Here is a 14,882-nt window from a genome sequence, read left to right as displayed (position 1 = left end):
TTAAAGATTATATATTTCTTATTGGATTCCTTGAATATCATCAAAGAAATGTATTATTTTCTACCATAGCATATCAACATTTATTTTAAAATCTGTATTTTGTGCATTCAACAAATATTTATTGATTACATGTTATGTCAGACCATAGATGTTATGAACATAATAGACAAAAAACCTTGCCCTAATGAAGCTTATTATGCAGTAAAGGGAGACAGACAATAAATAGCATTAATTAATAATGTATAGAATAAATTACTGATACATTTCATATTAGTAATGACTGTTGATGAGGAAAATACAAGAAGAACAATGTATTAGCTTGGGCTGCCACAACCAGAGATTGGGTGGCTTAAGCAACAGAAATTAATTTCTTCACAGTTCCGAGGGCTAGAAGACCAAGATCAAGGTTCTGGCTTAAGCAACAGCAATTAATTTTTTCGTAATTCTGAAGGCCAGAAATCCAATAATTTTCTTGCAGATTCAGTTTCTGGTAAGGTCTTTTTGGTTTGCAGATGGCTGCCTTCTAGAACATTGTGTCCTTACGTGGGGGGAGATAGCGTGTTGATGTCTCTTTCTTTTCTTGTAAGGGCATGTTAATCCCTTCATGAGGGCTCCCCCCTCATGACCTCATCTAAACTTAATTACCTCCCAAAACCCCATCTCTAAATACTGTCATAACATTAGAGGTTAGGGGTTCAATGTAAGAATATGGGAGAGGGGGAACAATTCAGTCCATAGAGGATAGATAATGTGTGAGCACAGGTGGTAGAGGTGTTGGAATAGCTCTTTGAAATGGGGCCAGTCCGAGAAGGTTTCACTGAGAAGATGGTATTTGAATGAAGAATTGAAATAAATGAAAGAATGAGCCATGTGGCTTCCTAGGACAACAGCTTTCCAGGCAGAAGAAATAGTAAGTACAAGGCCCTAGGGCAGGAGTGAGCCTGGTGTATACGAGAGACTACAGGGAAACCAGTGTGGCTGGATGGGGAAGCAAGGGAGAACGTGGGGTTTGTAGTCAACGTAAGGACTTTGGATTTTGCTCACAGATGGGCCACCAGTGGAAAATTTTGGGCAGGGGACTAGAAAAGTAATAGGATTGACTTATGTTTGGAAAGAATGTGATCTATAGCTCCTACAAAGCACTAAAATCGTATAATTTTGAAGTACTTTAGTATATTGTTTAGAAAATAGACTAGTTATTTGTTTTGTTGTTTTGCTTTTAAATCAAGAAAATGCCCCCAAGTTAGAAAAAATATATACCCTTGCTATTCTTTTAATGTGTATAAAGCATGTAGAAATGCCTATTAAATATAATTCACTAGCATTTAAAAAGGATAAGTATAGGGTTATAGTATTAATAATATTTGTAGTTAATAAGATGATATGCTATAATTTTATTTACTTGAAATAATCAGTTAAATTTAGGAAACAAATACTCCACGTATTTTGGTTACCATAACAACTTGGGTGAAAAATTGAAGAACAGATGTTACATCAACCTGTTGATGTTTAGTGGTATGACAGTTTTAAAATTCTACTTACACTGTTCAGATTTTAAATTTATGTATAACATAAGTTGTCCTTGAAAGAGATAACGTTATTTAACTTTCTTCCTATAAAGACTGTTATAAAATATGGATGAATAGATGTGAATAAGGGAAATTGTAAGATAACCCAGGGTAGAAATTTACCTGAAAGATTTATTTTATAACCAAAAGCATTTAGACTGAATTTTTTATTTTCTGTTTCTCTCACCATCTTACTCTCTGCCATCCTTTTCTTGGTTAGGGGGAAGAGGTGGAGAATGATAGAATATAAAGGAAAAACATTTCAATGGCCTTATTGTTGTTTGGGGTTATATTATTATAATAATTTTGAATAAGATTTATTTTTTAATGTTTCTTAGAGCTTTCAATGTCAGCCTTATTTTTAAACTGTTTTTTAAATCTTGATGTTCAAATTTACCACATTCAGTTTTTATAGCTACTAGCAGGCTATAAATGCATTCATTTTAATCTCATTTTATCTTGAATTCTTTAAACTTTCAGGAAGCTGGGAGTTGAACTCCTGTAAATCTCTCTTATGCATTTATAATTGGACAAAGTAAATGCATAAATCGTTAATATTACACATCTCACGAGTTAGGAAATATGAGTGTTTAACACTGAAGTGAAATGTCGTTGTTGGCCAGTGTACACAAGCATACACTGTTCACCTTACAGAATTTCATTTTGTCTGACATGGAGAGTGTGGAGGAAAAGGCAAATATCATAGCAGCTGCTGTAATTGAATTGGCCTCTGAATCATATAAAGCCAGGAAGCCTGACAGTAACATTGTCTAAAACCTTAAAAAAATATTATGGTGCATGTGATGTGTATCTACTTGAGGCTGAAGTGAATGGGCTATTAGAAAAAAAAATGCTTTTAGAGGAAAGAAAAGTATGATATCTTTAGAAAACATTAAAAAATTGGAGGTGGTTTTTTTTTCCTCTTGAAATGACTTGGTTTCTACTTTCAAAGGAAGCTTTTAACCTAATTATAAAGCTTCTGTGGCCAATAGTTTTTTTTCTCCTGTTTTTTTTCTTTTTTTAAAACCTAATTATTATAGTTTTATTTTTTATGAGTAATTGATAACTGTTTTCCTTGACATATACAGCCCAGAAGAGTCCTGATGTGCACTAGCAGTTGCATAAATACTTCAGTTGTTACTGGGAATAAAATACAGCCATTTCATAATATATCATTCTCATGTCAGGAGTGTTTGATTATAAATTTATTTGAAAACTTTTTCTTACCTTTCTAGAAGAAAATTGACCTGTGCCAAGTTGGCCTTAAATTTAATTGTTTGTATTTATTAAAATTTTAGTTGTTTATAATTAATTTTTAGACCCCTTAAAAAACTAATCCGACTCCAATTTTCATTGCAGTTTATGAAAGAAAATGAATTAGAGGGAAAAAAATTTTTTTAAGGTAAAATCATGACTTACGCAAATATAAGATGAACAATATCTGAGATTTTCTTTAACTTATTATTACTGAAAGAGCCAGTAATAGGTTACAGGGAGCTTACAGGAGAATTTAAGAACCATAAGAATATAGACAAGTAGGAATGCTGAAATGACTTTACAAATAAATGCAAAATTGATCTGTTATGAGGCAATAATCAATTGCATTCCACCAGATGGTTCACTTACATTTCTGTGGATAAGTATTTGCATTGTTAATAGTTTTCTACTACTTACAGAGTTGTAAAACAACTCTAGGGCCATGAAAGGCAGAGGTGACGCTGAAGGATGCACTTGAGAGGATACCCCGATGATCTTTTTTGCCCATTTCCAAGTCTTTCACATTTTTTTCGGTTTTTATTTTCTGTTGTCATCTGTTTGTCTTTCAAGTAAAGATAATAAATCAAATCATCCTGTCAGGCTTATATATACATGGAAGGATTTGTTATTTTTAAGTAGTCACATAGCCATCATCTTTGTTGTATTTATTTTCTGTCTCTTTTTTTTTTTTTTTTTTACTGCTTATTTATTCTTGAGAGAGAGAGACAGAGTGTGAGTGGGGAGGGGCAGAGAGAGATGGGACACAGAATCTGAAGCAAGCTCCAGACTCTGAGCTGTCAGCACAGAACCTGACATGGGGCTCGAACTCATGGACCATGAGATCATGACCTAAGCTGAATTTAGACCTTTAACTGACTGAGCCACCCAGGTACCCCGTTTTTGTTTGTTTTTAAACATGCCATTGACTTGCTCAACAAATCTAGCCCCACAGTCTATATTTATTGATTGTTTTGGTTTTTTTTTGGTGAGATTGTCTAACCTAACTTGTGTTAAAAAACAAAATTCAGCTGAGTAAATTTAAAGATTAAATTAGCTTTCTTCAGTGATTAATGAATTGGGCAGTATCCCATGTAGCAATGGAAAGGAGCTCCAAAGAGCTGAATGAAATAGCGACTTCTGTAGGCAGAAGGGCACAGGGAAAGAGGGGTTACCTCATCCTTCTTTGGGGGACAGAAGGGGACTGTCTGGCACATTACCTCACTAAGTGCTGACCAGGAAAATCCAGATTTACTGGTTTAAAATTCTGTTTCTGGAAGAGGTTGAAACTGCAGTTAGATTAGTAGTTAAAGTCTTGGTTTGATGATGTGGGGCTTATCAGAGGTGACTCTATTTTGGGCCTATTCATTCTTTTTTTTAACACTTGTTTCTCTATATACCTATAGACAGAAGTTAAGTTTTGACAAGAATATTTTATAGGCAGTGAAGCTATGCTTTTCATATTAGGATTCCCTTAATCTGGCTGCTCCACATTAGTGATGCCACATTTGATCAGGGATTTGAATGGTGGTGGCCTGACCCTTGTTTTGTCAACATGGTTTTCTCTCGTAAGGCCAGTACGTGATTGTGGGGTAATGCTTTTAGGACTCTGTAGCCAGGTTTTCATCAACCTGAGAAGTTTCTTGATTGAGGGGACTATCATTGTCCGCTGTCTTAAAAGGCTTACCTGTATGTGCGTCTTCAGGAGGAATCTATATAGAACAATGAAGAAGGAGCTCAGACCAACCAAATCAAATCTAATGGAATAAAAGATGTTGCAGCCACATTTTTCTCACATGAAGAGTAGATTTAAGAGGTAGTTAAGAGAGGTTTTTAAAACATCACAATGATGATGAGTACATAATAGTTGGAAAGAAAGATGATCATAGGTAATTGTATTTAAAAGACATTTAGCGTCTGAGTGCCCTTAACTAATAACACCAAAAGGACCCTCATCTAAACTAAATCTAAAATAACAATCACAAAAAGCCTCTGAAATGCCCATGAAATGCCCATTTTCTTCCAGTAGGATAAACTTCAAAGAGTAGAAAAATCTGAAAAAAAACAAAAAACAAAAACCCCAAGTCTCAGGTATAATTTAAAAGCTTTACTGCATTGGAGAAGACAGGCTAGGTGCCCCCTGAAGCTGGCATGAGAAGGCTGATTTAACTACATTGAAAGTGACAGAAGAAGAAAGAATGATTTTACAAACGTAAGATACATCCATTCCAGAAAATTGCTAAACTTGTGAATACAGCAGACAAGCTCTAAAAGTTTCAGTGGAGGCTGGGAAGAGCAGAATTGATGCCCCAGAGCAAAGACTTATTGATGCTGGAGATAAAGGAACATAGCACAACCAAACTAAAACACCCACATCTAAAAAAAATATCTGAAAAATGGAAGAATACTGAAAAGACACAAGTCAGGCTGCATATAACAGTGGTAAAGTCCAGAACCTTCACTTACGCCTTAGTTTCTTTGACTGTGATTTCTGTATCACATGGTTGATTTAGATAACACTTCTCAGAGTGGGTTTTTAGAAGAATCCCAAAGCATTATGGCTGAGAAACCCTGAAATGATGTTGCCTAGGTATATAAATCTATCAAGTGTTTAATCTTCATTGCAAAGACAGGATTTTACAAGCTGCCATATATAAAGAGAAAATTTAAAGACACATATGAGTAAGAATGACTTTAAATTTTTCCTTTTAGACTTTGGAGAAGTGTAAGAGTTTAGGGGAAAAGAGATAAAACAACGAACAATGGAGGTAATACACTCGAGTATGCTATCTAGCCAAACCAGCTTTTCTTTCTTTTGAAATAGAAGAAACTTTAATACATGGAACACATAAAACAATATGCCACGAAGTATTCAGCAGCAGTTCTCTTTCCAGAATCTACTGACGATCAAGAATTAGATAGAGTGTGTAGTTTAGTTTGTTTATCTATGACTGTGATTATAGCTTCCACCCTACTATTCTTAGAAGACTACAGATCAAGTAAGGAATTAGCAAAGAATTGAGTTGAAAATATGAAAAATAAGATTCAACTGACATAAAAAACGAAATGCTAGGAAAAAGATGTATTTTTTCATAAAATACAAATACATAAAATATAAAACTTTCATAAAAATATTAGTCGTTAACGGGCAGAAACGTGTATACTTAATATAAAAATGTTATGGTTCAAATTATCAGAACATAGTACATTAAAATTAATATAACAAAAATTAAAATATGGGCAACTACATGAAAATTAAAATTGTTGTATATATAGGACAATAAAGAAATACATAAACAGTGAGAACATGCCTTAAAAAAATTTTGTAGTGGTTGTAGTTATATTTTCATGGATTGAGTGTCAAACATATATGTCAAAAAAATTATCAATTTAAATGTCTGTGTTAGTAACAGAGAAAAAGAGAAAGGAAATTGAGAAATACAGTGTGCTCCAGACAGGGAAAATAAAATTAAGTAGAAATAAACAAAATTTTAATAGTTAATTGTTTTAGAAATTGTGTCAAAGTGGGAATTATTGAATCAGACAGACAAAGAGTAAAATATAAATAGGATCAGTAGAAAAGCTACAATAATTAAAATGCAGGAAAACCAAAATACTTGAGAGCATGTTATTTTTAGGTAGAAGGTGTTAATTAATGGCTCAGGTCAAGATCAGAAATAATTAAAATGTGTGCATGCATAAGCATACGTGTAAGAGAGAGAACTGCCTATGTGGGTACATCTAGAAGTAGAAATTGTAACGAGAATGTACCCCCTCAAATTAATTCTCGGGGAAAGAGGTAAGGTATAATTAAATCAAATAAATAAAAACGACTGTATTAGAAATCCATAGTCATAATAAATTAGCAAAGAAAAGAGCACCTAGCTAGGCCTGGTGGGGATTTACTTTGAAGAATTTTTTGAAAGTTTGAAGAACCGTTATTCAACGAATAATTAACTCTACCTTCAAAAAAGGGACATTGTTAATTATTCATTTTATGAACATTTTGTTTTCACAAATTGATTAAAAAAAATACCTTTAAAAGAATTTATGGACTGGGCATGAACCAACAAACAATACAGTGCCAAGTAACAATAATTATTTCCTCGGAGCAAGCAAATTATCCTCAGATACGTGGGTAGCATATGAAAGCAATGCTGTTAACACAGGAGAGAATTCAGGAATCCTTTTTGATCCCTCTCTTTCCTCTTTCTCTGTGTCCTCCCACAAGAAGATTCTGTGACTTAGCCTTTTCCATCCCTGCTGCTACCGCCCTAGTAAAGTCACCAGCATCCCCCGCTCCCCCAATTCACTGCAGCCAGCTCATGTTTAATCCTCCTGCTCCATTTTCACCTCAACCCCGACAGCCTGTTTTCAGTATAGCAGCCAGAACGATCTTTTCAATGTCATTTCCCTGCATAAAACCTTTCAATGACATCTCTTGAATTTAGAATGAAAATCCAAATTCCTTACTCAGTCTTTGAGTCAGGTGATTGGGCCACTGCTTCCTTCTCCAGTGTTTTCATGTGTCCCTCTCCCCCAGGTTTTCCTTGATTCCAGTGATTACACACTGTGCTTGTTTCCTCCTCACAGCTTCTCTACTCAATCTTCTTGCCTGAAATATTCTTCCCTCAGCTCTTTACACAAACGTCATCTCCCCTGGGAGGCTTTGTTCGATTCCCCCCATCTCAAATAGCCCTTCTTCCATGCAGCTGGTCTCTAAGAAAGTTCACGGTTTTGTTTCTTCATGTACACAACGAAAGTGATCTTGTTTACTTGTTTATTGTCTTGTCTCCTCCCCTACAACGTAAGGCCCTTGTTCGCTGTTGTATCCATAGAGCCTGTGACAGTCCCTGAGATGCTTAATGAATATTTGTTAAATGATTGCATGCTAGGTCATAATAGGAAAGATAGGTTAAATAATACTGGGTTAAAAATAGAAAAATTGGGCAGTACAGTTGAGTAGTAGTTACATTCCCTCATGAAAATTTAGCATGTAGGAAACTAATAGTTGATAATGGGAAAAGGATGCTTAAGGGAAGTACAATAAAAATAGCAGTGGTCTTGGGAGCTTTGGGTTTTAATTCGGATCTACCACCCACCTAACTTTGCAGAAGTTACCTAATCTAACCTTCAGGTTCTTCATCTGTAAAATTGTGATAATAATATCTCCTGTTTTATGTACATACTTAAGTATTTGTGTCGTAAGGTCCTGCCTTTTCCCCTCTTTCCTTGCCTCTCTCTCTTTTAAGACATTTCAATGACAAATACTCTACATCGGGCCCAAGATTTTAAAAGTGGTTCATATCAGGGGCGCCTGGGTGGCACAGTCGGTTGAGCGTCCGACTTCGGCTCAGGTCATGATCTCACGGTGTGTGAGTTCGAGCCCTGTGTCAGGCTCTGTGCTGACAGCTTGGGGCCTGGAGCCTGGTTCAGATTCTGTGTCTCCCTCTCTCTCTGCTCCTCCCCTGCTCACACTCTGTCTCTCTCTTTCTCTCGAAAATAAATATTAAAAGTGGTTCATATCATAACGCCAATTTAGATAAGTAAAATACCTGGTACAGGACAAGGCACATAGAAAATGAACAGTATATGTTAGTTTCTTTCATGTCTAGTGGGAATCCTTAGGTTGGCTATTTCTATATTTAACTCCAAATCTTCCTTGGGATTCTTAGAAGTGTGTATTTTTGTTATTAGAATACATTCCTGCTTTCTCTTAGACTCTCAATTCTTAAAGAGTGTTTTCCCTATGACATTTATTATAATGATTTATTCATAGCTTGTGTTTTACAGGTGTTTGTTTAAAATTCACCATGTATTTATTAAGTACGTGTTATGTAGAGTACATACAGTTAAATGCAGAAAACGAAGTAAAGGCAACAGAAAGGCATATTCTTGTTGTATTGTGGGAAAATATTGCTGACTTTTAAGGAGATGAAGCTATATTTAATAAGATAGATTTGAATTTATAAAAATAAAAGATGTTGACACCCTGAAATGTAATAAAATAAACGTGGAAAGGACAGTAGAAAATAAAAATTTTACCAACATATGTGATAAAATCTTACTGTGCAAAATAGATGAAGATTTGATAGAAATGTCTATGGTCTAATAGGATTTTGCTTGCTCGATAGTTGGAGGAGAGGATTCACACATGTAGAAATATTCATAGAATACCTTTATGAAGAATATATAGTTTTTCTAGCAATTAAACGTAGGTCGGACATCTCAAAAGTACGTTTATTCAGTAAAAGATTTACTCAAGAAACAATGTGGTGCAAAAAATTTAGTACAAAAGCATGTAGTGTAAGAGGATTAAAAACAAAACAACAGAAGTAGATTCTCATCCCTTTTTTTTCCCTAAGTCTTCTCACTTTTGTGCCTCTTCCCAAATTTTTTTTTAAATTAGACTATTTTTAAGAACAGTTTTAGGTTCACAGCAAAATTTCATAGAAGGTACAGGAGAGATTCCCCATATACCCCTTGCCTTTGCTCAGTCTCCCCCACTATCAAAGTCCTGTGCCAGAGTGGTACATTTATTACAGAAGGTGAACCTACACTGACCCATCTTTATGACCCAGAGTCCATAGTTTATATTAGGGTTCACTCTTAGTGTACATTCTGTGGGTTTTGACAAATGTATAGTGACTTGTATTCACCAGTACAGTATGACATAGAGTAGTTTCATTGCCCCACAAATATTCTGCCAATTCGTCCCTCTCTCCTTGCTCAGCCCTAACAACCATGGATCTTTTTAGTGTCTTCATTGTTTGCCTTTTCCAAAATGTTATGTATATAGTCAGAATCATATGCTATGTAGCCTTTTTTGATAGATTTTTTTTCACTTAATATGCATTTAACGTTCCTTCATGTGTTCTCATGGCTTGATAGATCATTTCTCCTTAGTGCTTAATAATATTCCACTGTCTGGATGTAACACAGATTACTTATCCTTTCACCTACTGAAGGGCATTTGGCTGCTCCAAGGTTTGCCAACTATGAATAAAGCTGCTATAAACATTTGCCTAGCAATTTTTTGTTCCCTGCCAGTCACTTAACCTCTTTGGGGTTTAGATTTCCTCAATCTGTAAACTGCAGCTGATGATTTCTGAGGTTTCTAATTTTGGAATTATATGGTTATTACCTAGTTAAAAATCATAAAATCTTATGTTATACTGATTATGAATAACTTAGTTAATAGGCCTGTATGCTGAAGACATTATAAGTTGGTAAAGCCTTTCTGATAGAAAGCAGTCTGGTCCTGTATAAACTAAAAGTATACTCTGTTCACATCATTCTTTTGGCAGGTATACTTCAAGTAAACCCAAATGGAAGTTATAACATTTTTTTTAAGCAAAGATTTTCATAGGGTCATTTATTAACAAGTAAAACAAAATGAAACTATGGAAACAGTTCAAATGCCCAGTGATGGGGAAATGCAAAGTAAATTGTGTGAGGGCAGGGATCATGACTATGTATCCTGACTGATGTGTACCTAGCAGATCATTCAGTGTGGTGTTCTAAATATTGGCCATTTAAAACTATGTAAAAATACTGAATAAAAGAACTTAGGGGAGAGAGAAAAGCTTTTACTGAATATAAAAGATTAGATGGCATTCTGCTTTTCCCTTTGCTGCTTTGCATCTCTCATTGCTAAACTCAGCTTTACCAGCTGTTACTTGCTAGGCTCCATACTTGCCCCTTTACTGACACCAGTGAAGGTCTCAGGCATGTGATGTAGCAACCATAACATAGCGGCTTCTCACTTGGAAAAGGACATCAGCATGGCTGTAAAGGGGTTAAAGCAAGAGTGGACTGTGTGTCCCCATTTTGCCAGGGCAGGCTCAGTTTGTGCCTGATGTCTCAGTGTTTTAATAGCATCTTACACTCTCAAAGGTGTTCTGCTTTGGGCAGTAGGTCACCATTTTGCTGAGGGTCTGACTTTCTGTTTATTTCAGTGCTATAGTTGTGAAACGTTTTCTTGATTTTTCAGTTAAGTTTAATGAACATTTTTTTAATGCTCAGTAGATGATTGTGAGATACAAAGAAAATTCAGACGAGGCCCCTGTCACCACAGAATTTCACTTCAATGCTTTTTCCTCTTTAGTTTATTTTGGTAAACCATAGCCTCCTTCAGAATCAGAAGTGTTCCTAGATCTAAGCTCCTGCCCTGGCATTACCCATTTAGAAGACCTTTTTCTGGTTTTCCTCTGGTTGCATGCCCTTCTCTCCTTTGGAACTTAAAGGAATATTCCCATCTAAGAACCTATGCCCCTACCATGTGGCACTGTGGGTATTTGGCATAATGGAATTCCTTGCCCAAACACTTTTGAGCCTGCTTCTGGGCCTGTGTGGATCTCTTCCCTTGGACACATGCACACAAAGCCCCTCATAGTGCCCAGGAAGCCAGGGATAGGAGAAGGGAGTGGACAGCAGGCCAGTGACAGGAAGTGGGTAGGTTCCCTGCAACCTTACACATTCCAAAATTCAAGAATTCTAGTTTTGTACCTGCCTTCAGGGTCATTTTGAATGTGTATTTCTCAAAGTGGGAGAATAGAACATGTTTTCTACAGTAGTTTATTAGCTTGACTTACTGCTTTTAGATATTTAAACTTATGGCATCTGAGTGTTTCTATTCTTGCCATGGACCCCACAAATAGCAGAGGCAGCCCCACTCATAGTAAAACCTAAAACCCTATGACCTGTGAGAGCCTACATGATCTGCTCTTGCCCATGCCCTGCTCTGCTCCAGCTGTGCTAGCTTCCTCACTGTTCTAGAACAGTCCAGGCACACTCCCATCTCTGGTCCTTGCATCCCTGCTGCTGGTACTTGGAATGCTCTTTTTCCAGGTACCCACATACCTCTTCCCTCTTGTCCTTCAGCCTTCAGGTCTTCTCCCCAGCTACTCCTCCTCCTCTCTGCCCCCATCAGTATTTAACAGTGAGACCTTGGTAGGCTAATCTTTCTAAAATTTTACTATCCCCACAAACATTGATTGTTTCCTTCCCAGCTTTACTTACATCCCTTAACATCCATCACTATAAAAAAGTTAAAAGTGGGGTGCCTGGGTGGCTCAGTTGGTTAAGTGTCTGACTTCAACTTAGGTCATGATCTCTTGGTTCCTGGGTTCGAGCCCCACATCGGGCTCTGTGCTGACAGCTCAGAGCATGGAACCTGCTTTGGATTCTGTGTGTGTCTCTCTCTGTCTCTCTCTCTGCACCTCCAGCCCCTGCTCACGCTGTGTCTCTCTTTCTCTCAAAAATAAATAAACATGAAAAAAAAATTAAAGTTGTAAGTAATAAGAAACTAAACTAGCTCCCTCCCCTAAATATCTTTCTTTTAACCCCCATTAGATATAAAATGTTTTTGCTTTAAAAATTCACTATTTTAGGGGCACCTGGATGGCTTAGTCGGTTAAGCGTCCGACTTCTGTTCAGGTCATTATCTCACGGTTCATGGGTTTGAGCCTGGTGTCGGGCTCTGTTCTGACAGCTCAGAGCCTGGAGCCTGCTTCGGATTCTGTGTCTCCCTCTCTCTCTGTCCCTCCCCTGCTCGTGTTCTCTCTCTCTCTCTCTCTCTCAAAAAATAAACATTAAAAAAATTTTTTTTAATTCACTATTTTAGTTTTTATGTCTTAAAGTCCTTTATGAAACCACTGTAAAGAATCACATAGATCTTCAAGTCTAGTTATTTAAAGCTCCAATCCCCCTACCTGCCCTCAGTTTTAAGGGTAGCCATTTCCAGCTCTTAAATAATTCTTTTGGTATTTCCCACCACGTCTACCATCACATAGTCATATTGCTACCTCCTAACTTTCCAGTTTTAAGCATTTCCAATTTACTTTTCCCCGTAGAGGATGAGAACGAAGGGCTCCCTTATCACTGATACACCTGTGCATGCACCCACATGTATCCAGCTCTCCCTCTTCCAGTTGTTTGTTTGTGATTTGGGGTAGATCAAGATTCATTGTTTTTAAAACTGTAAACACCAGTCACAGCTGAACCATGTCATCATTCTGTGATTACTTTTCCTGTAGCATTTTGTTTTTCCGGGAATTAAAAATTGTCATGATTTTGATCTGCTTAATCTTGTAGGTTATTAGCATCAATGTTCCCTCAGACTGTTCTAGTTACATGTACCTTCCTTCAATATGTTCATATTTCTATATCCTCTTGTTTTCCTTTCTTTGAGAAAGTCTTGGAGTCTTCAGATCTTTTTAAATCTGAATGGTTTTCTCACAGTCAGCTCTAGTGTGACTGAAATCATAGAGATACCTTATCCCTAATAGGACATCAGACAGTCACTGCAGATATTTTTTTCAAATATATTATTGTATAAACAAATAATAAAAATGTAACTATTTACCAGGAATGTCTCTATGGTCCTCTTTCACATGTTGTAATTAAGATACTTTTTATTCCAAAAATATAGAATGTATTCTTATATTTCATTGTTTTGCATAGAGCATAGTAGGAATTACTGGAATAATTTATATATATATATTTATATGTATATATAAATTTATATATGTGTGTGTATATATATATGTGTGTGTATACACATATATATACAGAGTATTGTATTCTTCATTTGTAGGCCCTTAAAATTAGAGAGATATGTAATTGCCCACCACTTTCTGGACCAGACCCTCGATTACTGTTCAAACTCAGCATGAAGCATTTTCTTGAAGAATCGGAAAAAGAAGACCTAAATATCACTGCTAAGAAACAGAAAATGGATACTCCTACCATTCAAAATCAGAAGCAAATACCCTTAACATATATAGTTGAGAAAAGAACTGGCAGTTGAATTAAAATTTATGAGACATGGGATATATGAAGAATGCAGCAATTCTTACCATTTTTATGTTCCTTTTAAAAAAATGATGTTTGAAATACAAAAATTGTATATTCAGGGTCAAATCATGTATATTACAGGTATTACCTAACATCTTCTACTAGGTATTTTCATGAAATATTGATGTATTTTAATCTATTTTAAAATATCTTCAATGAAGAAAATGTCACAGAATAAATTTGTACTATGTTTTACTCTGTCTCATACTTGGTTTTGATTTGGAGGCAGACCTCTAGTGGATGAGAAGTCAGAATGTGCAGTAATTCTTGTTGTAGAGAGAGTTCCACCTGAACCTAAACTGGAGCTCAAAGTCTGGGTGGTTATGGTGAACTGGGAAACTGACCATCAGTCTGAAGCACTGTTTACAGAAGTTGATTTGCACTTGGATAGGATTATGTGGAACAGGGGACCTTGGGATAGAGAACTTACTGGTCTTCTCTTATGGACTCCGAAGGGAAAAAGGACTGTCTAGGCAGAAGCTGAAGAACCTGTTTTCATAGGAGGCAAAAGGAGTGCTCTTTGTGGTCCAAGTGACAATGAGAAACACAACAATGAGGTAGGGTCATTTCCTTGCAGACACAGTGTGCTGCTAATGTTGTGAAGTCCTAACAAAGTTGTGTCATCTTGGCTCCTTCACGACATTACAATTTGGGAGTCTTGGGGGTTCTCAGAGAAGGCAACCACCCTGTTCTCATCAAGGGTACCACCAAGGGTGTGGGAGAAGGTGCCACCCACAAATTGACCTCCCTGGGCAGCAGACATCAGTAAAAGGTTGGAAGGAGGTGGGAGAAGAAGCACTAGGCACAGCCCGAGCAGTACTCAGAAATTACTGTATATTCTGGCAATCTGGAAATAGGGTTCTAAAGTGTATTATTATGTGTATAAAATTATTTGTACTCCCAAACTGATGCAGTCTAGTGATGTTGAGGTTCTCTTCCTGGTAGGGACATTTTTCTAAAGACACATTACATTAAATGGTTTTTTAGAGAATTGCAGGGGAAATAAACGATCTTTTATTGACTGTCTGCTATGAGCTGGACCCGTTTATTCCAAAACCCCATGAAGTAGGTTGTAGTGGCCTCATTTTACAATGAGCAGCAGGCTTGGAGAGGTTATGTGGTACACCCAGGGACTCTCACCTAGAAAGAACAGAGCTACATCTGTCTGGCTGCAGATCAGTCTGTCTCCACAGCTCTCAGATA

At 36.5% G+C, this 14,882-nt stretch overlaps 1 protein-coding gene across 1 annotated transcript in view; it reads left to right on the top strand.

The window, feature by feature from the left end:
* Positions 1 to 13,858, top strand: part of OMA1 (OMA1 zinc metallopeptidase) — a 77,039-nt gene extending 63,181 nt beyond the window's left edge. The window contains exon 9 of the mRNA XM_007089877.3: positions 13,420 to 13,858. Coding sequence (XP_007089939.1) covers positions 13,420 to 13,632 — 213 coding nt within the window. The 3' untranslated portion in view covers positions 13,633 to 13,858. The remainder of the gene's footprint in view (positions 1 to 13,419) is intronic.
* Positions 13,859 to 14,882: the final 1,024 nt, after the last annotated feature.

The sequence above is a fragment of the Panthera tigris genome, chromosome C1 (genome assembly GCF_018350195.1).
Source record: "Panthera tigris isolate Pti1 chromosome C1, P.tigris_Pti1_mat1.1, whole genome shotgun sequence".
In the NCBI taxonomy this organism is placed as follows: domain Eukaryota; kingdom Metazoa; phylum Chordata; class Mammalia; order Carnivora; family Felidae; genus Panthera; species Panthera tigris.
Note: the sequence above shows the minus strand (reverse complement) of the source record. Positions and strands in the feature narration are given on the sequence as shown.